The sequence below is a fragment of the Cavia porcellus genome, unplaced genomic scaffold (genome assembly GCF_034190915.1).
Source record: "Cavia porcellus strain 051 isolate PalLab524CR breed Dunkin Hartley unplaced genomic scaffold, mCavPor4.1 scaffold_29, whole genome shotgun sequence".
NCBI lineage: Eukaryota > Metazoa > Chordata > Mammalia > Rodentia > Caviidae > Cavia > Cavia porcellus.
This window is the reverse complement of record NW_026947512.1, coordinates 17,830,316-17,858,294: the sequence shown is the minus strand read 5'-3', so window position 1 is coordinate 17,858,294 and position 27,979 is coordinate 17,830,316. Positions and strand designations below refer to the sequence as shown.

The 27,979-nt window shown below is 43.0% G+C and overlaps 1 protein-coding gene across 2 annotated transcripts; it reads left to right on the top strand.

Annotated features, from left to right (window-relative positions):
• Positions 1-27,837, top strand: Il24 (interleukin 24). Of its 2 annotated transcripts, XM_063240223.1 has the most exons (6): positions 1,268-1,438; positions 24,796-24,983; positions 25,589-25,651; positions 26,415-26,612; positions 26,924-26,995; positions 27,701-27,837. In XM_063240223.1, exons 1-6 carry the CDS (start codon positions 1,378-1,380, stop codon positions 27,782-27,784), a joined length of 666 nt encoding a protein of 221 aa, XP_063096293.1. In that variant the 5' UTR covers positions 1,268-1,377; the 3' UTR covers positions 27,785-27,837. The 2 variants fall into 2 exon arrangements, with proteins under 2 accessions (XP_063096292.1, XP_063096293.1); XM_063240222.1 differs by lacking the exon at positions 27,701-27,837 and having other exon boundaries at positions 1-1,438; positions 26,924-27,621.
• The last annotated feature ends 142 nt before the right edge of the window (positions 27,838-27,979 follow it).

Below are 27,979 nucleotides of genomic sequence, written 5' to 3'. Positions count from 1 at the left end.
CTGCGGGAGCAGGGTGCGGTGGCAACTCCAGCCACACATCCCCCTCTCGGGCGGGATTGGTGAAAAGTGCCTGGACTGCGTGACACTGCCGGTGGACCCGGTAGGCTGTCCCAACCCAGATCCCAGAGCCTGACGGTGCCCGGGAGGGGCGACGAGTAGACTGCCTGGTCCGTAACTCCCTGGTGCGCAGCGGTGAGCGGGAACACCTAACCGGTGCAATTAGATCAGGCTGTGGCTGACTGGGAGAGAAGCTGGGCCTCTTATATAAGTTTGCATATATACGGAACAGAGAATATGGGAAGAGGCAGCAATAAGAAAGGCTCCTCAGCCCCCAATTCTGAGAAACAGGCAATAGCGGACACCGCACCAATAGACATAAAGCACCATATAGAGAGCCTCATAGACCAATTCAGGAATGAAGTTATCAACGACCTGAAGCTAGAAGTATGCAGAATAGTTAGAGAAATGCTAAGCACCACCCAAGAAAAAACAGATGGTGGAATGGAAGAACAGAAAAAGAGGGGAGAATTGTTTGATGGAGAAAACAGAGAAAGCATAGAATATGTGAAGCAGGTTCAAAGGGACTAACAAGATACTAAGAAGTCTATCGAAGACTGGCATAACAGCTTGAAAGAAACTAAGGACAGACTATCTGAACTGGAGGGCAGACTTGTAATATGGGAGAATGAAATGAAAAACTTCTTAAAAATAACAAAGAAACAAACAGCAATAATACAAAGACAAAAAGATGATAAGAGGATCCATAACTTAAGGATTAAGAACATAAAAGAAGAAGTAGGGACACAAACAAGTGAACTACAAAAGCTACTCACAGAAATAATCCAGGAGAATTTTCCTAATTTAGAAAAAGGTAAAGATACTCAGATGTATGAGGCATACAGGACCCCAGCTACTTAAACCCAAACAGAGCAACACCCAGGCATATAATAATAAAAATTCCAGAAATTCAATACAAGAATAGAATATTAAAAGCTGTCAGAGACAAGAAACAGACCACTTACAAGGGAACACCCATCAGAATTACAGCAGATTTCTCTGCACAAACCATCAAATCACGAAGAGCGTGGGGGGAAATAATTCAAGCTTTGAAAGATAATAATCTCCAGCCAAGATTGAGATATCCTGCACAACTATCCCTGGAAATTGATGGAAAAACAAGGTGCTTCCAGGATAAAGAGGAACTGGGGGAATTTGCAACTACCAGTTCAACTCTACAGAGAGTATTGCAGGATATTCTTAAAAAAGAAAAATACAAAGAATCCAGAAATAGTGGCGGGGAGGCCACAACAAATGGAGCAGAGAACAAAATGAAGAAGACAAACTGACAGCTACTGACAGAAAAAGAGCTCAACGGAAATGAGGCAGAGAAGATTGGATGATAGAAACAGCTATTTTGGAGAAAACGACATCTTAACAGGTAATACTGATTTAGTATCATCTTGTTTTGAAGTCTCATCTAACTTTTGTCCTTCTGTCTCCAATGGTCTAAATAGGTTGTATCTTATTGGATTTTATTATGTACGATAGTGTAAGCAAAAACCTTTTAAAGACAAGATTATACAGAAACCATTGTTCATTTTCTGTTAGTCGATTCTAAATACTCTGTAATGCTGTCATTCTCTTAAATGGCTTTACATCGTTTTGATATACTTAATGCTGCAGTATACGAAGTTGTACTCAAGGATTTCAAGGAAAGAGACAATATGGTAACTACTTTTAGGTTAGGATTATCTGGTGGTGAAACACTATTCTGCTTAAATGGTTATGTTTTGATCTGCGCTATTTCGTTGTTATGCCCTCTTTTATCTCACTCTCTACTCCATTATTTACTTTTTTATCTTTATCCTTTTAATTAAAGGAAAAAAAATAGCAGGATATATTATAGTAACCCACTTTGACTTTCCATTACCTCAATTTAAAGCCCTGTATTACTTTCACCATCTGGTTTTTAACTGATGTTCCCCTATTCTGTTTTGCTGGATAGTATCAGGTTCGAAAGTTTAGGCATCAGCTGTGAAGATAATGAGATTCATTATAACGCCCATTCTCGTTGACTTTTATCAACCTTTGAAGACCTACAACGTCTCCAATGTTTTGGTTTTGTTGGTTTTATTCTTTACTGTTTTGTTCAATTGTATTATAACTAACGATATAGGCAATTCTATTAGAGATAGTGGGAGGCATTATGGTAACCATTGTTGATCACCTTGTATTATGTTTTTACATTATCTATTATGTCCACCCTTATATAACTGCATGTATATTTAAGTGTATAAGATAGAAAATGATATCACAGAGTTTTATTGGATCATTGAACAGAACTGTTTGCAGTATCATTGATGGAATGTCCACTTTACAAGCTTTAATTTTGTGACTTGAACAATTATTTCTAAGATGACAATATGTAATCCATTAACTAGTGATTTCCTACTGTTCATTTTTTTTCTGTAAATCTGTATAACTTGTACCCTTTCTCTGCTTTTTTTTTTCTTTTCTCCTTAAATAAAATTAAAAAAAAAAAGGTTAGTAGGACAAGTCACTGTCCAGGAGTATAAGGCTCAGGGACTAAGGGAAGTCATTCACGTGGCTGTTAAATTTCCCTAAAAGGAGCCAACCAAAGACCATTAAAGAATGAACCAGGCCAACTAGTGTGGCACCTTGGGAGGCACCACCTTTGAGCTTCTGCTCCCTCAGGGAAGTGGCTCAATACTGCACTGATGGCAGATTCCTCACCACATGGGTTACATTTCAAAGTCCAAAATAATTCTATTGAGATTTTTGGTTTGCTTCTTTATTCTCCCTCCCCCTGGTATGCAAGTGATTTAGATACTTATAAAGATACATGAAATCCGATGTGCTGGGGACTTGGAGGACCTACCAAGAAATCAATTAGCCAGCCTTTCTGGTAAGCTGCTCAGTCTGCCTTGCTTCCAGAAAGGCAGAATTCAGATAAGCGCCTCACCTCTCACGAGCTTACCCTTGAGATTCAAACACCGCGTTGTCACATGTGCTCCAGCCCCCAAGCAACCAGCTGGTTTGGAGGAAGATAGCAACTAAGGCACATAAAGCAACTAAATGCTTGTATTGTTTGGTTGATTCTTCAGGCTTGGGGCTGGCGGTCTGAGCATCTCTTGGGTGGATGACAACGTGCAATATAGTAAATATGGGGGATTTCTTTCTGTCTTGTCTTTGAGGTCCAATATTGTTCTCACTGTTTTGCTTTGTTCTGATTAATTATTTTGCTTTATTCAATATTCTGTTTTTTTTTATTTAAAGAGGAAAAAAAAGAAAGGACATAAAAAAACAAAGCAGTAAAAGGATACAAATAATACAGTATTTCAAGAAAAAAAATATACAGTAAGAAATCACCAGTTAATAGGTTACATATTATCTTCCCAGGAACAGTTGTCCAAATTACAAAATTAAAGAATATAAAGTGGACATTCATACAGTGAAATTGGAGACAGTTCTGTTCAATGATCCAACAAAAGCTCAGTAATATGGTTTTCCATCCTACATACTCGAACGTACCTGCGGTTATATCCCTTAGTCCACCTTCCTTTCCTCTCTTGACTGATTTTATTCTGTTTTGTTTTGGGTTTGACTTTGCGATATCTGATGGAATGGACAGCTATTGTGAAGATAACAAGATATACTATGATAGCTTTTGATGTTTTCCTAGTATCCTGCTTTGAGGTTCAATACCAATTTTGCTGACTTGTTTTGATTGGCTTTGTTCTATTTTGTTTTGTTGGATTTTACTACCTTTAAAATTTAAAAAAAATGTATGTAGTGCCACAAGGTTAAAGGTAAATAAATGAAACCCTTGGAATACAGATAATACAATGAAGTTGAGGCAAGGTTGTTCTGTAAAGGACATAGCATAAGGCTCTGGGTCATAATTTGCTAGAAGGATCATAATTCGGCTTTGAGATTTCCCGAGTCTGGAACAAAGAGGGAAATATGATCATTACAAAACTTAGCAACCACTTTGCCTAAATCATTGCATTCAGTCTTCACATACCCTGCATGGTAGGTATATTCATCCCCATCAATGGCAGAGGTCAGCTGATTTTCTGAAGCTTTCAGGGAAGTGGTTACTATGTGATAACAACTTCCTCTTTGTTCTGCATAAAGGAACAGTCCATTTTTTAAATCAATCTTTTCACTGAGAATTCAAAAATATATAGGGAAATAAATATATAAATAAAAATACATAAATACATATACATGTAATCTGTTTGAAGATATTAGAGTAGAAGTAAGATAGGCTTAATACAGGGTAAAGATCTGAGAGATCGAAACTCATAAAAGTAAGTGTAGCACAGGAGGGGCTGCTTTTCCCCTAGTGATAAAAATCTAAATTTACATATAATTTTTTATAAACCTACAGAATTGAGAGCAAATACAGGTGCTCAGGGCCTGTTGAGGAAAGGCCCTAGTAACCTTTTATGTCAAGCTTCAGGAAGAGACCCCAAAGCATAGTACTTTAAGAATAATTACAGATTATAAATACTTTAAATATAATGAGCTCAGAAAACTAGCTTTGAACAACTTCAACCTAGGATTTAATTAAGGCAATTTGAGGCTACAAATGCCCTACCCTTTTCCTAATAAAAAATAAAAATTTACCCTAAAATAAAATTATATTATAAGCTTCAAATTATCCTTGTAATTTTCATATAGAATGTCTGGATCTTAAATAGAAATAACCAGCATTTGAAGAGGCAAAATAACATGATTATAAAATTAAATTAATAGAAAAAGACACAAAAGGACGTCAGAGAATGGAGTTACCAGATAAACTTTAAAGTAACTATGATAAATGTATGCAATGAGGGACAAGGCTATTTTAACAAAGAACCAGAAATTATAAAAAAAAAAAAAAAAAAAAAAAAAAAGAAGAAGAACAGATTTGAAATAGTGGAATTGTAATCTCAGCACCCAGGAGGTTGAGGCTGGAAGACCACCATGAATTCAAGACCAGTCTGGGCTATATAGTGAGTTCAAAGCTGCCTAGACTACATAGTGAGATGACTCAGTTCTCACCTACTTTTACTATTACGGGCAGGTCTAAAATCAGCTTGCTCTATGAATTCTGGCCCTGTAGCTCTTGTATGGGAGACTTGTTTTGGGGCCAGACTTTTGTTAGTAGTATTCTTTTAAAGCAGTCTCTCGGGTTCCCTAAACAGACAAGATTAAAAATTTGGGTTAGCCAGTTTATGTGTTTTTCCTAATTGGGGCACTCCCATGAACAATTTGTCAGGTATTTGTTCCTATAAAACATGGGTAGCAGGTAAAAAGTTTTAGCCATCGTGCCTCTCTGATCTGACATTTTGTTAGTGAGAGACACTGAGTGTGAAACAGTAAGGTATAAAATCACATTGATTGTGTGATTATAGCTATCCCTTTCTGTTACTAATATGCCAGAGGCTCTTTGACATGGTTGAATGGGTATTTCCCATTTAGTCCTCACAAGTGCCTGTGAGGCAAGAAGTATTATTATTCTCACCTTGCAGATGAGGGGACTGGGGTGTAGGGGACTGAAGGCACTAAGTCACAGTCACACATCTGGCAACCTAATGAAGAGGACACATTCATGGTCTGCATATTATTGGTCCGCCTATGTGGCTGGACTGGGAGTTGGAGAGGTGCAGTCTATTCTAGTCTCTTGGTTTTTCTATCTCTGTGGGCTTAGGCAAGCCATTAAACTTTGCTTTGATTGTCTAACCCATAAAAAAGGGATACACCTATCTGCTGTATTTATCTCATAGGCTCTTTGTGAATATCAAATTGTAGATGTACTTTGTAAAGCATTGCATAACCAGTTGGCTGATTGGACTAGAGCTGACTCCCCTTTCAAACCCACAACACAAAGAAACTCAGCCAGCAGAGTTAGGCAACATCAGTGCCTGCAAAGGCCCATTTGCCTCCATTTAATTGTCGTGGAGAAATGGCTTGAACTCTGGTCACACCTGGGGTTCAGACATTCATAGATATGGTTGACAGACAGGACATATGGAAGCCAGATTGCAAGAGGTTGACTGACAGCCTCTACCCTTCAAAGATGAATCACCTTGAGAAAGAAAGGCATTTGGCATGGTGAGCTGGGCTTAGCAACATCCCTGGTTCTGCTAAGTCCACCCCATTCTACCAGGAACTGCTTAATTCACCACTCTGGAGGTCTAACAAGGGCTCTGGGGCTGAAAAGGGCTCTGACTGTAAGTGGAAACAGTTGCCTCACTGACCTCTGTAACACTGTGGGCTCAAATACCCTGTTAGAAGTGAATGTGACCTTAAAGCATTTTTGGCAGGAGAGGGTGGCACTGAGACAGTAGTGTGCAGGTTCCCAGCTTCTCCACCACTGGGCAGCAGGTGGAGCTGGTGCTAGCTGACTCCACCAGCCCGAGGACACACCTGTGGTTTCAGGAGAAACATCCCCAAAAGGGTATTCTCAGAACACCACAGAAAGAGACTGTAAGAGCCAGTTCTGCTTACATGAGCAGATGGGGCCACAGAGCTGGAGGAGTTTTCATTTCTAATTTTTAATCACTCGCTATGAAAACATGGGTGCTTAAGTTATGTTATTCCAGATAATTACTATTCTAATTTGGGAAAACAGAATTCACTGAACCTGGTTTAAGTAAATCTACTGTCTTATGCTGTTACTCCTCAGACCTGGAAAGAGAGGTGTTGACTTTTCAAAGCCGGATATACTGTGGTAAGGTCTGGGGGTGGAGTGGGGACGGGGTGGGAGGGGTGTCCTCTCTACATTTTCATGAGTAATGCTCTCTCCAGGAGGATATTTTTCGGAAGTTGAATCAAGAAAGCCCTACTCATGGTTGCTGGAGGCAGCTTTTGTTCTTTTTGTTCCTTTGGCTTTCAATGGTCCTTGAGTCTGATCATGTAGCTGTGGGCATAAGCTAGAGACAGAAGGTCAGAAATAGAGAAGGATGTTGGTTTAAGAACTTAAGACAAAAAATATAAAATAAAATAAAGAACCTAAGGCATCCTGTATTTCAGGAATGATAGTAAACCTTTCTGGAGACACAGTGTTTGTTTCTCTTATTCTGGGCCAACCTTAGACCTGCCACGCCTTACCTCACCTTTCCGTGTTGTAAAGCATGTGTGGTAAGTACTGTGTGGTGTGACAGCGTGTGTGTATGTGTGTGTGTGTCTGTTGTGTAGCTTTTGATTCCTCTTAGACTTTTTACTGGCAACTCAGCTTCTTCAGGTATGAGGGCCTCCACATCACCCAAGAGCAAAGGGCTCTCTTCTGCAGATAAGGATTCAGTGTTCCTGCCACCATCCATGCTGGAGCTCTTGTCCCCTCCGAGTGGCACTGAGTGAACTGCAGAGCTAACTGATGGACCCCAGAGTGGGAGGTACCATGCCATTACAGCTTCCCCTGCTGAGTACATGGTTAATATGCTCAAGGAGAACAAAGAGTGAGTTTGAGACACTCTGTGACCTATAATAGGCTATCTAAATAGAATCTAGGAGCACAGTTTTATGAACTGCAGACTCTAAATCCATTGTCCAGACAGTGTATGGCATTGTGTGCAACAGTCTACCTTATTTGCTGATAGCAGAGTCTAAATTCATTTTAAGTCAGCCCCCTGCCCACTTTTTGCTGTCCTGGAGATCAAACTCAGGGGTGCTCTATCACTGAGCTATAATCCTTGCCCTTATTATATTTTATTTAAGACCAAATTTAAGTTGCCTAGGTGGGACTTGAACTTGAAATCCTCCTCCTTCAGCTTTTTTAAGGATTACAGACTTATCATAACACACCTGGCTATACAACACACTAAAGGTGTTTCAATTTTTCTCTCCTCTGCCATTCCTTCCATATTAGGTTAGGCTGAGTTATGCTATAGTAGGAAACAATACCTTAATCTCTTTCAGGGGCATCTTACATGCTATTACTCATTTATTTTATATGTCTGATAGCTGTCAGTATGGGAGTCTTACTCATCATGGGTACTCAGGCCCTGGATGAAGGTGATATTACCATCCTGTAATGCTGCCAGCAATTATAGCAGAGGATGCCAACAGAGGATGAGAGAGCACGGGGACTGTGACTGGCTCTTAGGTGCTTCCACTGAAATTACACACATCTTAACATACTTCAGTGGTCAAAACAGCCGGGGCTAAGGCTAACTTCAATGCCACAGTGAAGTTGTGAACTAAGAAGAGAAAACTATAAGCAGGAGGTGGCAGCTATGATGTCCATCATAGTTTTAAGAGGGTATCTAATCTAGAATGGGTTCATATCTAACAACTTTTTATGCTATGAGGTTAATCCAGCAAAATACAGATTTAAAATCATTCTGGACAATTTTCACATCCATATCTTATATTTTCAACACATTACTGTGTTGGGTAGAGTGAGGAAAGTGAATGTCCTTTTGTCAGAGACAGAGAGAGAGGGAGAGAGAGGTGTGGTGTGAGAGCGTGTGTGTATGTTTGTGTGTGTGTGTGTGTGTGTGTGTGTGTGTGTGTGGTAGGGAAAGAGAGAGACACGGAGGGAGGAAGAGAGAGAGAAGGAGGGTGGGAGAAAGAAAAGAGAGAGGGAAGGAGAAAAACAATGAGAATTTAGGTATCACAAAAGAAGTTCAAATTGCTGCAGTGTTTAGGGGTGACAGAAATTTCCTGGAACTTCTAGAAATGGCTTCAAGAAAATATACTTGAAGAATGAGTAAAAATGTTAATGTAAATCTCAGTCTTTTTTCTAAAGTGGTCTTTGTCAAATTTACTTATGCAAATTATCCAAATGGTTTAAAGATGACGATAAAATCTACTCAGCCTATAATCTTATTCCTTCAAAATAAGCATCTTTAAATGCACGCGTATGCACTTATACATATGTATACATGTACAGTTACATATGTGTGTATATATATATGCACATAGGTATGCACACATATCTGTGCAATCACGTTAGATGGTTGACAACATGCTCATGTTTTTCTGTCAAGACCACAGAGGATGAGAACATTCTACAGGTCACAAACGTATTCCAGCATCCCCTGAACACAGGAAGGAAGACCTGAGGTAGAGATAGGCCACCTAGCGAGCCTGTCCACATGCTGTATGGGGATACAGGAAAGACAAAATTGGACTACATCTCATGGAATGTACAATGCTGGATCATAAAATTAAAATAATTTTAGTGGGCAATTAAATAATAATTCATTTAAAATTTTAAAAAGACTGGTCCATTGGATAAAACTTGGAAAATACTACCTATGAAACTGATAATATACATTATCTTGCCAATGATGAAACTGTTCACATCTTGCCATTTATATTTCTTGGTCATTGATCTTCAGAAGAAGGCTTGACAGGGAGCAGGGTAGAGAGCCTCTCTGAGAATAACAACTCAGATGCTAGAATTTAACACCATGGAGGAGACCAACGAAAGGAGAGGGATTCTCACGATCCAGGAGGAAACTGAGGAAAAAAAAAAAGAAAGGAAGGAAGGAAAAACGTGGATGAAACGATGGAACCAGAAGTGCTCACTGAGGCCGGTCTGCGCCATGTCGGGCGCCTCGGAGTCGGAGGATTCACGGTGGTGCTGAAGTCCCGGCTGCCACAATCGGGAGTTGGTGAGCCCAGGACCCTTGGCAAGGGAGCAGTGCAGCGGAGAGGGGAACCAACATGGAGAGCTGCATTAGTCCGTGGTGAGTGCTAGGAGTTGGGTCCCGCAGAGGGGGTGACCGGATGGACAGGATGGGCCTGAACCCGGAACCCCAGTGGCACCAGTTGGGCCATCCCTGGCCCTAAAAGGCTGGTGGGATCTGCCTGGGCTGGGGTGTGACCCTGGTCGGGACCCAGTAGCCAAGGGACGAAACTGTCCCGAACCTGTGACATCCGCACTGTACAGACCAACGTGCTGAAGACACCGACGGTTGACTGGCTCAGAGCAGAGGGGCCAGCCCATATCGTCCCTGCGTGCACCTCAGATCAACAGTAAACTGGAGAGGGCAGCAAGCCCCCAGCCAGCACTTCAGAAAAACTGTAGGCAATACAGAAAGGGCCCGAAACCTCCATCTGTCTGAAAGAAACCAGAAACATGACAAGAGAAACAAACAAATAAACAAAAAAGCCTCCAGCCTCTGACCCAGGGAAAATAAGTCCAGGAGAAGTAAATACAGAAGAGATTGAGGGCAGCAATCATGCAATATCGGCCACAGCATTAGTGGAAATAAATACTTTCATGATCTCATAGATGACTATATTTCTTGGTCATTTTCAAACTATTTTATTTTTTGTGTGTATATATATGCACATATAGGTATGCACACATATCTGTGCAATCACGTTAGATGGTTGACAATATGCTCATGCTTTTCATTCCAGTCACTCCAGTGACTCCCCTTGAATCCAAAACAATTGCTGTGACTTTGATTACTTGGAGCCTCATGTCCTTATACTGATATGTAAAAGGCTGGCTAGGGTATTTCCTTCTCTCTTCAATTGGCTCTGTGCATTGCAAATAAGGCTAGCCGGGGTGCTAATATGCAAAGTCTATAGCCATCAGACAGTCCTGGTTCCTCACATAGTGTTCTCCACAATACAGGATTGAGCACTCCAGATGTTAGAGCAAATAACTCTGGGAATGTCAACTGGGTATGAGCCTCAAGATAAGAGGCTATGACTCCCCAGGGCACAAGAGTTTGCATATCACAAACCAAAGCGATAGCCCCCAAAACAATTCCACTGATACCTTAATTGGGTTATGTAAATTGATCCTTCTACATATCTTTATCTCTACAAAGTACAGAGATGCCATACTTGGCACCTGGCCAGCCAGCTCAACTTACTCAGTAATTCCCAACATCCTCACTATCACTCAGCCCTGAGTGAGCCACCCCACTTTTTCTTCACAAGATAATAAATGCTGGGAGAGGCCTAGGATTGGGGCCTTTGTTCACATGTCCTCAGAGGATTGGATTTAGGACCCCTTGGCTGCCCTTAACTTGGAATATGCCTTTGTGTCTTTACTCTCACTGTGGATTGCCCTGGTGGTGGTAGATTGGAATTAACTTGCTAGGATTCCAATAACGTCTCAGTGGGATTATGAATATAACTTTTTGGATTGTGAGGAAAACTAGAAAAAGGATTACAATACTTAGATAACTGAACTCGATATTTGGGTTTACAATAATAATGTAGAAAAAAATGAGATCATCGTGTATATGCCATTTGTGATTTGATTTTTAAAAATCTAAACTATTAAAAAGTCTTTTTATTGAGAATGTATCTGTAAATTATTTTCAGGGAGGGAATTGCATTCTTCTATGTGGATTTTATACATAGAAAGTAAGAAGTTTGCACTGATAAGGAAACTAAGGAAATAACACCTTTTGCAGCAGCATCAAGAAAACATAAAATGCCTAGCAATTACCCTAACCAAGGAAGTATAAAAACTCTACAATGAAAACTATAGTACTCTGAAAAGGGAGATCAAGGAGAATATCAGAAATGGAAAGATACCTACTCTTCCAGGGTGGGCAGAACCAATTTAGGGAAAATAGCTGACTTTTAAAATTGTTATACAGATTGAATGTAATCACGATTAAAATACTAACAGCATACCTGACAGAACTGGATAATACAATCCTAAAATTCATATGGAACCAGAAGGGACCTCGAATAACAAAAGCACTTCTGGGCAACAAGGACAAGATAGGAGACCTCACCATCCCATATTCGAAGTTATACTATAAAGCTATAGTGATAAAAACAGTGTACTATTGGCAACAACAACAAAAAAAATCAGACTTGAGAATCACAGGAACAGAAGAGAAGACACAGAAACAACTCCAGGCAGATTCAACTACCTTATCTTTCACAAACTACCTTCGCCTAGCAAAGACAATCCCTTTAACGAGTGGTATTGGGGATGTCGGCTTTCCTTATCCTAAAGATTGAACTTAAACCCATATCTCTCACCATACACTAAAGACTAACATTGAAATAGATTAAAGATTTAAATATTAAAGTGGAAACAATCTGTTGGAAGATAGAATATGTAAGACTTGAAGCCATAGGTGTTGGCAAAGACTTGATGAACAAAACCCTGTTGCACAGGAAATATTACAAATGGTATCACATCAAATTAAAAGGTTTCTGCACAGTAAAGGAAACCACTAGTGAAGTGAAGAGACAGTCTATAGATGGGAAAGGTTTTTGTCAGTGATTTCTCAGACAGAGGACTAATATGGAGGATATATAAAGAAGTTTAAAAATTAGATCCGCAAATTTAAAGACTCAATTCAAAAATGGGCATCTGAGCCCGGCGTGGTGGCTCACGCCTATAATCCCAGCACTCGGGAGGCTGAGGTGGGAGGATCATTGTTCAAGACCAGCCTGGGCTACAAAGTGAGCTCAAGGCCAGCCTGAACTGCATAGTGAGACCCTGTCTCAAAAAAAGACAAAAAAAAGGAAAAATGGCATCTGAAATGAACAGATACTTCTCAGATGAAGTACAAATGGCAAATACATACATGAAAAATATGCTCAACACCATTGGCCATTGGAGAAATGCAAACTAAAACAACACTGAGATTCTTTTCAAAAAACAGCAAGGAGCAAATGATGCGGTAAGGCTGCAGGGAAAAAGGAATCCTTCTCCATGGTGGAGAGTAAATTAGTACAACCACTACGGAAAGCAGTACAGAGATTCCTCAAAAAATTAAAACTGCTATTCCCTTTCAATTGTCTTCTTGGAAGAGTTAAAAGTCATCACATCACAGTGATCCTGTATATAACAGCACAATTTATAATAGTGAAATCTTGAAAACAGTCCATATGCCCATCAATAGATAACTGTACAAAGAAAGTGTGGAATTTATATACCCTGGAGTACTGATCTCCATAAGACATTCTTAGGTAAATGGATGCATCACAAGATCATAATCTTAAGTGAAATAAATCAGACAAACAATTTTATCACATTGTTTAACTACCACATTGTTTTCAAAAGTATAAATAAGGAGCCAAAAGGAGGATAGATATTTGGGGGTAGGAAGAACTTGTTCAGATTGGAAGGGGAATAAGAGACAGGGGAAGGGGAGAGAAGAAAGGGAAAAGGGATTTAAACAAAAAAAAAAAGAAAAGGAAAAATGAAAATAGAGCTTTTGAAGGTGGACATTAAGTCATATTGAGTGAGGATTTGGCATGGAGAAGTCTCTGTGCTGGACCCTGCATGGGAGATTTATAAAAATGGAAAAGAGAGTGATGGTTGGGAGGGAGGCCCTTTCCTTACCAGGCACCAAAGGGGGTTTAAGGACTGAGGAATAAAGAGATAAGAATTGTGAATTTAGCAGACTCTCCTATGTGAGGAAGAGAGACTTCAAAGTGGGGTTAGACTGGAGGAGAGTCGACCCATGTGCTGAACGTGGCGAACGGTGCTGTGGGTTAAGCTTAATCATGTCAATTTGATTGATGTGAGAGCTGTTAAGGGAATATTAAAGCACACTTTTGGGTATGTCTGGGTGGGACATGAAGGCATAACTTTGAGTACTGATCTAGTCCCTTGCCTCTTCCTCTCTGTCACTGTTTCTTTGCTCTGCTACCTGGTCAGTGTGAACTAAGTATCTTTGCTCCAGCATATACTTTCACCACGCGATTTCTGCCCAATGAAACCATGAGCCAAATTAAACCTCTCCTACTTTAAATTATGGGAGTCAGGTGCCAAGTTGTAGTGAGGAGAAAGCTGACTAATAGAGAAAATTGTTACTAGAGAAGTGGGATTGTTGCTGTAATGATATCTGACTGTGCTGTTCAAAAGATTTTGGAACCAGTCTGTGGAAGGACTTTGGAAAGATTTGGAGATGTGACCCAGAGAAGCCCTAGAATGTTGTAAGAAGACCAGAATGCTGCTAGGAATGTAGATAGTAAAGGTCAGGCTCAGGAGATTTCAGATGGAAATGAAGGCTTTGTTGGAGATTTAACTACAGGCCATAATTGTTATACTCTGGCAAAAATTTGTCCAAATTATGCCTATGTCTTGAGGCTTTTCTTGGGAATGAGTTTAGGGATGTGGAATAATTAATATGGTGGGGAAAATTCCAAGACAGCCCAACATTCAGCCTGTGGCATAGATACTGTTGGCTACCAGATTCATAGTGAAAATCAGGGACAAAAAGCAGAGCAGAAAAATTTGAAAACTTAAATTTTGGCCCAAAAGGAATGATATGTTAAATAGGGGACAAAATAGGCATGGTTGCTGAAGAGACTAATGTCATTAAAAAGAAGCCAAGTAATTTATACAGGAATAAGAAGAAAGTTGCAATCCTTAGTTGATGGACATTTGGATGGTTTCTAAGATCTGGCTATTACAAATTGTGCTGCTGTAAATACAGGTGCACATATATCGCTGTGGTTTGATGTTTTAAATTCTTCTGGGAAAATACTCAGAAGGAGAATAGCTGGGTAGCATAGCACCTCTAATCTCAGTTTTTTTAGTGTTTTAGCTCAGCATAACTAATGCCATCTTGTGCCCTGTATTTGACTCAGAAAAGTGAAAAATTACTCAGGTTCAAGTCCCATGGGAAATGAGAATGAGCTGTACCCACAAGAGAAAAATTAACCTGCTGAAAAAGAAGCAGATGTCAACTAAAATTAATGTAAGATTATAGCTAAATTGTTTCCAACAGGATGTCTTTTTGTAGTTTTCTGTTTTAAAAGCTCTGTAACTTTCCAGTTCACTCTTTTGGACTCTGAAACAGGAGTCCACAGATGATTGCTGGCTCAGCTAATAAAATTCTAAATTTATTAATTTGGCTGCTTGGAGTCTTATATTTTTATGAACCCACTTCATTGAGGAATCTCCACACTAGTTTCCACAGTGGTTGTACCAGTCTGTATTCCATAAAATTAAATTAAGAATAAAAGAAGAAAGATGCCTTGAGGATATCTCAGAAATCAGCAGCTCATCACTCATTACAGGCTCAAAGATACAAAGTATAAATCTTTCACTTGAGTAGAAGTCCCTGGGACTCCTGCTCAAAAAGTACCTCCTGGAGAATTGGTTCTTCAGAATTTATTTCACTGTGTACAGCCATACAGGTACTACAGGTCTGCTATAGCTACGGTCGAAGAGGGCCTGTACAGCAGACTTTGGGCTTGTTCATGTACTAGCATGCAGAATGTGAGTTGTGAGGTTCGGAAGACTTAAACCCAGATTTCAAGAGAAGGTCAGGCAATATGTTCCTGAGAGGGTAATGGACAAAGCTGTCTGAACGATACCAAAGTTGCTGTGGAGACTTCAGGAAGTCGAGGATGCCACAGGTGAGGAACGTCTGCTTCTGGAAAGCTGCAGATTGAGAGTAAAGAGCTCAAAAGAGAGGCTATTGGGCTACAAACAGCAAAGCCACAGTGGAGGGACTCCCCAAGTTAGCCAGACCTCGTATCTTACTACCACGGGCCCCAGATGCCATACAAGGAGCTAAAGGACTTAATGTTTGCTATGCTGGGTTTTGGCATTGCCCACTTCTTTTCTCTCCTCCATTCCTTCTTTTTGGAATGGGGATGTTTCTCCTGTGCCATTTTACCTGAGATTATATAACTTATTTTTTATTTTTAGAGTTTTACAGCTAAGATTTTGCTTTGAGTCTCAGAAGACATTTAACTAGGATTTTTGAAAAATGTTGGAATTGTCTACAGCCATACTACTTGAATGTGCCTGATATCATCTGAAAAATGCTGGGACTGGGGAAGGGATTACTGTAGTCTCAGCTGCACAAAGGATAGTTGTATCATGTTAGGTGGAATTATTGCTTAAATATCATGCTTAGCTGGAGATTAACTGTAGATTAAGGAGATGTGTTTGGGTGTCAAGTTGACAAGGGGTGGAATGTGGTGGTTAGGGTTAATTGCATCAACTTAATTACTTTGGGAGCTGCTAAGGGGGTTAGTAAAATATACTTTTGGGTGTGTCTGTGTAGGTCATGGAGATGTGACTTTAGGTACTATGTCTGGTCCCTGGTCCCTTTCTTCTTGGTGCTATTCCCTTGGTTTGCTTCCCAACTACCATGACCTAAATATCTTTGCTCTGCCATACTCTCCTGGCATGATGTCTATTTTTTAAAATTTAAATTTATTTTATTTTGATTTTTTGAGTTAATGGTCTTGCTATAGTTCAGGCTGGTCTCAACTCACTGTGAGGCTCAAGAGGTCTTGAATTTGTGGAGACCCTCCTGCCTCATCCCTCACATGCTGGGATTACAGGTGTGTACTACCACTTCAAGCCTGCCTTGATGCTTATGCCATGGAGCCAGTCAACCATGGACTGAAGCCCCTAAAACCATCAACCAAGTTAAGCCTCCCCTCTTTAGCTGTGGGTGTTGGGTATTGTGTCTCAGTGATAGAAAGCTCATTTCCTCTTGGGGAATGCTGCCCTCCAGCATTCCTGTGTGTTCACTACCATATAATTGGAGCCTTTATTATGTTGGCATGATGATGGAACTGAAATAGGGGTCACCATGATGGAAGAGAAGGGAAGTCAAAATAAAGACCTGGGTATGATAAACTATTACCCTTTGTAAATAGTGTGTTTTGATAGACCCATTATGATACCCTGACAAACCCATAAAAGCAAAGTGTTCGCAAGAAATGAGAACTTGCTACCAAGAAACAAAACTTAAATCAATCCTCTACCTTCACTTGCTTTTAGTCAACTTAAAATCACACTAATTTTGGAGGTCACACAGCTGGACAGTACATTATTAGTTTCCTATTAGCCTTGCTATAGGTAGCACCTCTGATGTATGGGCTATGATAATAGTTGCTTGGGTTACTGACAGTGATCTGAAGGCCACTTTTGCTGAGAGCACTGCTTCTTAATTGAGTCTACAGATGTCTGATGGATGAATAAAATGGGACAAAAGCCTTGACATCTCTGCCCTCACATCGTGTCTATCTCCCTTGCTGTTTTAACCCTTGTGTCAAATTCCACTTGACTCTGCATGTAGACATGTGGGTCATTTAAGAAGTGCTTTATTGAGCCAGACCCAAACCTCTCTCTGTGAGTCAGTGCCATTCACAGACTGTGGAGGGAGAGAACCAGGCCTCACCAGGAGGGGATCCCCACCTGTAAACCATATCATTTTCATTGTTCTGTTGGTTTGCCTTTTATTCTCTTTGGTTTATGTTAAATCTAATGGCAGGAACAGGTAGCAAAACATATCATGGTAGCCATTTTGGATTTACTATTAGCTTACTTTGAACTCTTTTATTGCATTCATTATTTTGATTTTATCATTTCTATTCTGGTCTGTTTGATTTTTACTATGTCCGAAAATATCTGCAGCTATTTTGAAGACAACAAAAGGCATTATGGTAACTATTGTTGATTTTGTAAGGTATTAAAGTCCTGTATCACTTATACTGGTTTATTTGGATTGGATTTATTCTGTTTTATTTTCCTTGGTTTTATCCTCTTTACAAAAAAAAAAAAAAAAAAAAGAAGTGCTCTGTCTATGATACAGATTAAATTTGGCTGGTAGGGTTTTCCATGGCTCCACTCTGGCACATTTTCAGCTTCTCAAGCACTAAAAGTCCTTCAGCCCTGTCATCAGGCCAGGGCATTTATGTAAGATGGTTATTCCAGTTGCAGTAGTAACTCAGCAATTCCTGAGCAAAGCTGCTTTGCCCTTCAAGTACCAGATCGAGACGTTCCATGCAGGACAATGGTACCACACAGACAAAGATTCAATAGCTTCTACCTGGTGGTCCAAGTCTGTCACAAAATGACATATCTTTTGAAACTGTCACTAAAAACTACTGGGCTTTGGTCTACTCCAGCAAATTGATAAAACCTGCTGCTCCCTTTGTTATAAAAGCAGCAGGTTGGCCATTGTCTGCATCAACAGCTTTCTAAACCAAAGCCTCCATTTTGGTTGAAGGATACTCCACTCAATAAAGCTTGGCTAGGGCAGGAATGATCTCACCAAGGACCTTGTGAACAACTCCACCTTCAATCTTTCTCCCCTCCCTAAGGGTAGGAGGAGGGGTGAGGGGGTATGAAAGTTCCAATCTTCCACTTGGATGTTTGGTTTCCCCAGCAAGCAGCTCCCAGTCACTATTAATTTCTTTTTTTTGTTTTTAATTTTATTTTGAAAGTAGTAAAAATGCAACAACACAAGACAGAACAAAGCCAATTGAGACAATGCAGTGAAATTGGTACAGGATTTCCGGTAGGATAGTGGGATAGCAGTAATAGATAGTATGGTATATCTCTTTCCCTTCACAATAGTTGTCCAGTCAATTAGGTATAGCAAAATCAAACCAAAAATAGAACATTATAAAACCAATTGAGAATACTGAATAGAGCTAAAGAAACATAATATAACAGTGAAAACAACCTATGCCTTCAAACAGAAGATAGAAGGAAATCCCCCATATTTGCTATACTGCATACGGTCACCCTCCCAAGAGATGCTGAGACATCTATCCCCAGTAGCTATGGGGGCAGGGGGCGGGCTGGGGAAGGGTGCTTGATTTTTAGCCTGTGTGGTAGTAGGCTCACAGGTAATGATTCTCCTCCAGGCCCATGCTGTAGGTGCTTACCAAGAGGGCAGGTAAATAAGCTGCCTGAATCCCACCATGGCTGGATTTTGGGAGCTCTCGCCACTATTAATTTCATTAGCATAAAAAGATATTTCACTGAGGGAAAGATAGCCTCTGTAATAAGTGATATTGGGGAAAATGCCAGTCTACATGCAGAAGATTGACTCTAGAACAGTATCTTTCCCCATGTAGTTATTCAAAATGGATTTAAGAACTAAATGTTAAAACAGAAGTACTAAACTTGCTGGAAAAGAGAATAAGTAAAACTCCTGAAGTCGTACACATAGGTAAGGACTTTCTGAGCAGTACACTAGTTGGACAGGAAATAAAACCAAGAACCAACAGATGGGATCATAACAAATTAAAGACATCCTTCACTGAGGAAGAAACTATCAACAGAGTGAAAAACAGCCTGCAGAATAGGAATGATTTTTTGCCAGGTGTTCCTTAGACAGAGAATTTATATCCAGAATACATAAAGAGCTAAAAACAAATTAGACTCGCAAAATAGAAGGCAAATCAAAAAATGGGCAAGAGGAATGAGTAGATACTAAGAAGTACAAATGACCAATGAATATATGAAGAAATGTTCAATGTAACTGACCATTCAAAACACATAAATTAAAAAAACACTGAGATTCCATCTTACTTCAGAAAAAATGGCCATCATCAAGAAATTAAATAATAACAAATGCTGGGGAGGCTGTGAGGGGCAAAGGGAATCTTTCTACATTGTTGGTTGGGCTGGGGATTTAGCGCAGCGGTATAAGCGGCACCCTTACATTGTTGGTGGATACGTGTACTAGTGCAATCACCATGGAAGTCAGTGGAGAGACTCCTTAAAAACTGAAACTAAAAATTCCTTTCAACCCAACTCTTCCTTCACCTTCTAGGTATCTTCCCAGAAGTGTTAAAGATATCATACTGCAGTGACGTGTGCACATCTGTGTTTATGGCAGCATAATTCACAATAGCTACATCTTGGAAGCTGCCTCTTTGTCCATGAACAGTTCTGAAGTTTGAAACAGGGGAAAGAATACTGGGCTGAAAGCCAGACCGCCTGCACTCTGGTAACAATGTGGCCTAGGGAAACATTATTTCACCTTTATGAGTCTCAGTTTTCTAATCTGCCAAGGAGGAGTAATAATATCTGTCCTTGTCCCAAAAGGTTACAGTGAGTGTATCGAAGGAGAAAGTTCACTGGAACTGTTTTGCAGGTCTAGCATGCTGAACCAATGTAAACTGTTTATGTGCACTCCTCATCCCTCCAAATGCCGGTAAAAATTCATCACTTGTTACACCAGTGACAGAAGGGAAAGCAAAATGGTCTCATGTCTATAGTTCCTGAGCCAAAAGAGGAGATATTTATCTTTGTTAGAGTTAAGATTAAGAGCAATTCATTGGAAGAATGATGACGCAAAGCAACCTTCTCCCTTTTTTTTTTTTGGCTTTCAGGAAATTCTAATTAATCTGCTCATCACCTCTCTCCTGCAGGGCATTTCCATCAGTCAGAAAGGGAAGGTTCAGGTTTAAGAATAAGCTTCTATTTCCTCATCTAGGAGTGGAGAATGCACTGTATTCCATGGTGTTTTAGTCCTTTTTTCTTTATGTAGGCTTTGAAGAATGTGGAGGGGTGTGAGGAGGGAGGAGAAGTAGTTTCCAAGTGTGAAATTTAGCTTCTGTGCAGAGCCAGGCAGGACAGAGGCGGCATGAGATTATCAGACTAAAACACCTGAGCGTCAGGAAAAGCATTCTGAAAACAGCCAGCCCTGTGTGTGAAGGCTTATCTTCAGATAAACTAGGAAGGGTTAACTCCTTATCTTTCCTGCTTCTCTTCTATCTTTCCTCCACAGTCCAGGGATTCTTAACCTCAGCACTAGCAGCATCTTGGACCATACCACCCTTTGTAGCAAGGACTCAGTTGGCATGGTAGCGTCTGGCATTAACCTTGGTCTGCTTCACAGATATCAATAGCAGCCACCCTGCTACACCCCATTATGACAACTAAACATATTCTTGGACATGGCCCACTGTCTCGTAGAGACACAATCACCCATTAAAGACCCCTGCTTGAGTCTTTTCTCCCTTTGCTTGGAGCCCTTAGCATTTGCCCCGAGGATGACACTCGGCCAGGCCGTTCATGTGCTTGTGTAGATGCCTCTCAACATGTAATACATACGTAACAATCACCTTGGGAGTCCCCTAAAACATGTACTCAGTAGCTTTGGGAAGGTCTTGCAGCTTTTCATTTCTAACAATAGATATTGCTGCTTCCGGTTTTTGGACAACACTTTAAGGGCAAGCACCTTGTCATAGTGTCCTCATGCCTTGTGGGAACTTCATTTTACACAGGCAGCAGCTGAATTCAGAGAGCTCCTAAGTGGCTCACTGTCTCCAGAGCCTGGGCTCACCACCAGCAACCTCAGTTGACACTGGGCCAGTGTCTTTGGGTTCATTCCCTGCTGACCTGTCTCAGGTAATGAACCTGTGATTGACTCATCTGAGCTTGAGGCCTGCGCATGCGAAGGCCTGGACTTTCCATATTCTGCTTTCCATTCTTAGTGTGAGCGACATCTGGCCCGAGTGCATATCCTGGAGCCTACAGAGATGGATACCTGCTTTGTGCCTCTGTTTCAGCCTGCCCCAGAACCAGCTCATTTCACGTGCCCTTCTGCCTGTCTGCAGGCCCTGGGGCTCCTTTTCCCTCCCAGCTTCCTGCCCTAGCTGTCTGGACTTCTCATCTCCCCCTAACTGATTGCCCCACACTCTTCCTTAGTCTTCGGTTCTGTCTCAGCATTGCATCTCACCTCTTCTTCCCATGATGGGTAGGGAGTTTTAGGCATGGCTTAGGTCCTGGAGTGGGGAAGAGAGCGACAGGTCCTTGGCTAGGCTCACTATAAACAGAGGATTCACACTGGTGGCCACCACAGCAAAGCACCCGCTGGTGAGGAATGCGCCAAGTGTCAGCCTGTGCTGTGGAGGGAAGGGGCCTTATGCCAGTGAGTGTAGGCAGGTCTGCTGAGAGCCTCTACTCTGTGTCCCTGGTCCTTCTTTTCCCTTGAGATGGGGCAGTTTATCATGCCCCTCCTGCCACATCCCAGTTCCCAGGTTTAGGGATTCAGGAAGTAATTTGGATAGAACATGACAAACTCTGTAAAGGGCCAGATAGTGAATGCTGAGCGGGCTGTGAAGTTTCAGCTGCAGCTGCCCATTGTCACTGCCCCCAGAGCACAAAAGCAGCCAGAGATGGTATATAAACAAACGTGACTTTATCCGCATAAAAACCTACTGACGGACACCAAAATCTGAATTTCACACATTTTTTCCTTTCTTTTCCTTCCTTCCTTCCTTTCTTGCTTGCTTCCTTCCTTCCGGCCTGCTTTCCTCCCTCCCTCCTTCCCTTCTTTCTGTCTTGCTTTTTTTTGAGACAGGGTCTTGCCTCTGGTGAAGGCCAGCCGTGAACTCCCTAGTACCCCAGGCCAGTCTTGACTCACAATCCTCCTGCTTCAGCTTCCTGAGTGCTGAGATTACAGATGTGTACTACCATGGCCACCAAATCTCTCACATTTTTCATGTGTTACCAATTATGATTCTCCTCCTCCCACCCCTCAGTCATTTAAAAATGTAAAAATCATCCTCGGGAACCAGGGCCCAGGGCAGTCGCAGGCTGGACTTGGCCTGTGGTCTGCAGGGTACCAACCCGGATCCAGAGTCTAGTGCTTCCCAGGCATGTGGTCAAATAGCTGTGGAGCTGCTGGGCGAGACAGAGCTGGTCCCCACTGCCTTCAGTCTTTCCTGCCCTGTAGGGCATGTGTGTTGGTGGGGTGCACATGCCAGCCACAGTAGGCTTCTCTAGTGGACCTAGAAGACACTCATGGCTCCTGACTGGCAGGGCAAGCAGCCTTCCAAGCCGAGCTCTGTGGAACCGATCTGGGGACAGCTGGGCTTCAGATTTTTCTGTTGTTGTTGTTTAATTTTAAGTTTATAAATGTAGAAACTGCCTCTCAAGAAAGCTAGCAGACTTGGCCCCAGTCACCAAGGCAGTGTCAGGGTCTGACCTCAGAGGCAGGTCTTGCCTCACCCCAGGGACTTCTCCCTGCCTTGCCTGTGGTCTGGACTTGAGGGTGACTAGCACTAAAGTAATTCTTTGGGGAAGCATGACCAATTTCCCTTTCTCCACCTCTCTTTTCCTCTGCCCCTCCCCCAGTCTCCTATATACAAACCCTTCAGGTGCCCTGCCTGCCTGCACATCTTTATCTTGGTCACAACTTGCACAGTTGGGCCCATCCACGCAGGACCAGGTGAGGGGCTGTGCTGTTTTTCCCTTCCATAGGAAGACCCAGGCCCCTGAAGTCAGCCAGACAGTGAGTTTCACCTGCAGACCCTGAGGTGAGCGGACAAGGATTCCTGCATCCTTCAGACTGTGCCTTCTTTGGGGACTGGGTTCTAAGGGCAGGGGTGAAAGTCAACATTTTGCATGTTCATGTAAGGACAAGACAGCTTGTGAGAGGAGCTGTTTTCTCCAACCAATCCTCAAGAAGACTCTAGCTGGAAGGAGGAGGGCCAGGATTATGAGAACCAGAGATGAACTTTTAGAAGCAGCTACACTGGAAGCACAGGAAGGGACCGTGTTGATGGAGGTGTAAAGCACAGAGAACCACGATCCTGGCCTAGCACACCCCCTCTTTATGCTGGTGTTGGCCACCATTCCAAAGTCATTCTCCTGTGCTCTTTCTGTCCTGTATGGGGTGGGCGACAGCTGCTCCTGGTGTGAGAACTGAGCCTGGAGCAGGACAGTTCTTCAAAAGTTGTGGAGGGAAGTAAGGGAAGAGAGGGAAGGAGAGAGAAAAGGATGGAAGCAAACAGAAAGGAAGAAAAGCAAGGGCAAAGAAGGCCCTGGAAAGACACCCTCTGCATGCAGTCTTTTGTTTTGGTTTTTGTTGTTTTCAGACAGGGTCTCACTATGCAGTTCAAGCTGGCTTTGAGCTCACTTTGTAGCCCAGGCTTGTCTCAAACTTGGAATGACCCTCTTGCCTCAGTCTCCCAAGTGCTGGGATTACAGGTGTGCAGTTACGATAAATAACTGTGATAAATAACTGAGTTCCTCTGTTGGGAGGTTCCACAGTCATTCCCAATTAGCCCTTTGAGAAAGTTTTAAAGGTGATTCAGCCAGAGCTCTGACTCCTCCCTCTGCTTCCGTTACTCTAAAAATCAGTCTTAGAGCTGAGTGAGTCTGTCAGCTGAGGTGGCAGAGTGATTGTGTGACCTGGCCCTGCCTTCTGTGCCTGTCTTTGTGGCCAGGATGAACCTCCCAGCTCTCTTATGGTGAGGAATCAAGGCCAGTCAGCCCTGGAGAGGAGAAGCAGACCTGTCCAGATACCTGGCGATTTCTGGGCAGAGCTCAGATAAGCACACATGTAGGGATGCTGTCTGTCTCTCCTAAGGTTGGGCTTGCCTTTGTGTTCTTAGACACACGAGAACCCCACCATTTGTCCCTCTTCCTGGATGCATTCTGGCAGGCAGGTTGGAAATGAGAGAGAACTGTGATAGAGGAGAGAGGTTGAACGTGTGGAGCTGGCTGGGCACGGTGGGGAGGGCAAGACTGGTGTTTATAAAATAAAGGGTCATAAAGACCCTGACCTACTCCAGGGCACCCAGCGAGGCCACAGGATTGCAACAATTTAGCCTGGGGATCCCCACCTCCCCCACATATACATAGTAACGCATTTTTTTGCTCTAACAGAATATCTGACACTGCATAATGTATAAAGAAAAACTGTTCATTGGCTCACATTTCTGAAGGCTGGCAAGTTTAAGCTGGGGGGGGCACACCTGCTGATGTCCTTATTGTGGGGGACTGCAGAGTCCCAGGTGAAGAAGGGCAGGCCATGGTGACAAGGGTGCTTGTATGACAGAGCCAAGCTGACTTTCATGACAGATATGCTTTCAAAATAACCTCTTCATCCATCCATCCGTCAGTCCATGAGCTGATTAATCCGTTCCTAGGAATTCATGACTTAATCACTTCTTAAAAGTCCTGCCTATTCCCACCTTTCACTTTGGTGCAAAGGGGATCAGATGTCCATACGGGTGTAGCTGGGGTCAGTCACACCACAGCACTGCCCTCCATCAGTGAAGCAGAGATTCATTCTGGGGTTCACCAGTCCTGCTCAGCAGCCTCCTTTCTCTCAGCCCTTCCTTTGCTACAGATGGGCCCTTGGCTGCAGATGGTCGCCTCCCCCTACCTCATTGTGACCCTGCTGCTCTGGAGTAGCCTGCCTGGGCTCTGGGGCCAGGAGTTCCAGTTTGGGCCATGCCGAGTAGAGGGAGTCGCTCTTCCAAGACTGTTGGAGGCCTTCCGGACTGTGAAGGAGACTATGGTGAGTGGACTGTGACATAAACCCCCTAGAGAGTAGGGGAGGACTGGATTTTGTGATTAGGAAGCCTTTTAACTTGCTGATCACTTTTCTATAGAAGAACTCTGGGAGGGCAGGAGCCATCACTTCCTTACACATGGGGCTTCGGAGGCTCAGAAAGATGTTGTCAGTTCCTAGTGAAAAATAGAGCCCAAGGGAATGAGGCTTGATCCATCCAAGACTAGGAGGTATGGCTGAGCTCCGAGGCACAGCCTTCCACCACCAGCCCTTCTTCCTCAGCAGAAGCAATGCTGAGTGGCAAACCTGGCCCTCTCTGCCTCAAGTGACCAAAGGAACCAAACAGGTCCCTCACCACTCCTGTGTTCTAAGAACTTTGTCTGGGATTCCTGTATCACTGGGGACAAGTGTCATGGTTTTCTGTACATGGAACCTGTACTCCCTCGGGGCCGGCTCCCCAAAGGCCCTCCTGGGTCCTCCTCTGGTCTCCTTGGCCTGTGAGGTCTCACACTCTGGATAGATTAGGAGACTGGGGAAGCAGCCCCTATTTGCAGGACTGGCTTCTGTGTGGACCCCTTACCTGAAGATATTTTTTCTCTCTGTTCCCAAAGCAAATTCAGGATAACATCACGAGTGTCCGGCTGCTGCAGCGAGAGGTCCTCCAGGATGTCTCGGTAATGAGATGGTGGGAGGAGCAGCTCCTCCTGCCATGGGGTGATGGAAGCTGTCCCTTTTGCCCTGGGCTGAGCCTACACAGGGAGGGCTAGCTGTGAGCTGGGACAATCTGTATCTGGGCTTTTGGGGAGAAATGAGGATCAGGGCTTGTAAACATCTTTTTCTACCGAGCCAGAGCTTTACCATCAAGCTTTATTGTTCTTTGCTTATGTAATGGACATCTACTCAAGTGGCTCCTGTCCTCTACTTCAATCCTTGTCTCTCCTCCATGACTGTCTTCTCATTTCCCATTGAGTCAGTCAGTGAACACAAATGCACTGAGCTCAGATCCCCGAGAGGTACCTAGCTTCAGGAACCAACGGCATAGAGTATGATTGCTGGGTTCAGAGGACATTGATTTTCTCTTTTCTTCTCTTTCCTGTCATTTTCCTGCCCACTCTCAATCACACAGTCCAGGTTTAGAGTTTTCGGCGTCCATCACCTCCTTGTACTGGAGAAGCTGTGTGGTGTAGAGGAATGGGGGGCCAGGCATCCTGGGAGCTCAGCTGTGCCTGCCGAGGGTGGCTGTCTGACCCTGGGCAGGTCACCTCTCCTTGTGTAACTGCGGCTGCTCTGTGAGGCTCCTTCTGTCTCATGCTCATCTTCATCTCCTGGAAGCCTGGCTCTGCTGAACTCTTCCTGCTTAGAGGAGCTTGAGGGCTGTCCCTCTGCAGCTAGGCGAGCAGGGGCCTCAGCTCTGCAGTGATCCAGCCCTTTCCCCAGGACGCCGAGAGCTGTTACCTCGTCCACGATCTGCTGAAGTTCTACTTGAGCACTGTTTTCAAAAACTACAGTCACAAAATAGCTGAATTCAAGATGCTGCCCTCCTTCTCTACCCTGGCCAACAACTTTCTGTTCATCGTGTCAAAACTTCAACTCAGCATGAGCAGACTGAAGCCAGGCCCAGGAGCTGGGGAAACGGTGTGTTTTGGGACTGTTCCCCTCCCCTTGTGCTGTCTTGGCTTTTATTCCACAACAGGGGATTGTGGATATCGTGGATGTGTGTTCTGGGTTCAGGTCTAAGTTTGCTTCTGATCAGCTGGGTGACATTTTCAAGGTGCTCAACCTCTCTGAACTTCAGTTTTATCATCTGTAGAATGGAAGGGATACTCTCAGGACACCGGAGTCATCTCTGCTCTCTTGGACTTGGGAGCTCCAGAGGCATCACTAGGCACGTGAGGGAGCTTGCCTCTAACCTTACCTGACTCTGTTTCTTTCCTCTTATTGGGCAGAAAAATGAGACGCTCTCTGTGAGTGACAGTGCACACAGGCGCTTCCTGCTGTTCAAGAGCACATTCAAACAGGTAAGGCTGGGCCCTGGGTGCTCCCCCACCCAGGGGATAGACCAGCTTGGGGGTGTCACAGACCCCTCGCGCAGTAAATGGAGGCAATTACACCAGATTTACCCCAAAGTCACCTGACTTAGCAGGAGCACAAATACATTTGCATCAACTCAAGCTTTTTATAGTGTCATGGTCTTTTTTTTTGCTAGTTTCCAAGTGAAAATGCTATTGTATCACCATGGGAAATTTTGTCAACTTTTCGTAAAATAAACCACTCAAGAAATTCCAAATTTCATTCCCAGCACCCACCCACCTTCATATTACACACACACACACACACACAAACACACACACACATACACACACGTGCGCGCGCACTTTTGATGACTTTTTGAAGGAAAAGATACATGAGCCTATAAACATACGGTGCTAAGCAAAACCATGACAGACAGTGGCCACCTGGGCGATGGTGGACGCAGGTGTGGGGCCCTGTGCTTGTGAGGGGCGCTTTGTGCATTTCCTTTGGCCTTTTCCTGCTGCTGCTCAATGGTGTCTCTATCGTCCCTGAAGCAGACACACACAGATGGGGACAAGTGACAGGCAGGTGAGCCCCGAGAGGCCACTCCACAGATGGCCCAGCCCGTGATGAGGGGGTCAAATCTGTCAGGACCTAGAAAGAAAACCAGTCTCTTTCCTAACTGATTTCTACCTCTCCTTTCCCTGTAGCTGGAGATGGAAACGGCTCTGAGCAAAGCCTTTGGGGAAGTGGACATTCTCCTGACCTGGATGGGGAAATTCTACAGACTCTGAATGCCCACACCACGCTCGAGACCGTATCATGTCCAATGTGTGTGTCTTCCCAGTTGTGCTCTGGGCACTCCACGACCTCATTGGCCACGCCCAAATGGCAGTCAGGAAGGCTTCTCGAACTCTGTGAACAATCTACAAAGTGAATCCCCATATTTATTATGACCCTATTTAATTAATGTCATTATTTTAACTGAA

What these genes read in the sequence shown, in the direction of transcription:
- Il24 (XM_063240222.1), top strand. Translation starts at nt 1,378, where the DNA reads ATGAGGCAGAGAAGATTGGATGATAGAAACAGCTATTTTGGAGAAAAC. An exon ending in AGGTCCTCCAGGATGTCTCG is followed by an intron (nt 25,652 to 26,414) that starts GTAATGAGATGG and finishes CCCTTTCCCCAG; the next exon opens with GACGCCGAGAGCTGTTACCT. An exon ending in GCCCAGGAGCTGGGGAAACG is followed by an intron (nt 26,613 to 26,923) that starts GTGTGTTTTGGG and finishes CTTATTGGGCAG; the next exon opens with AAAAATGAGACGCTCTCTGT.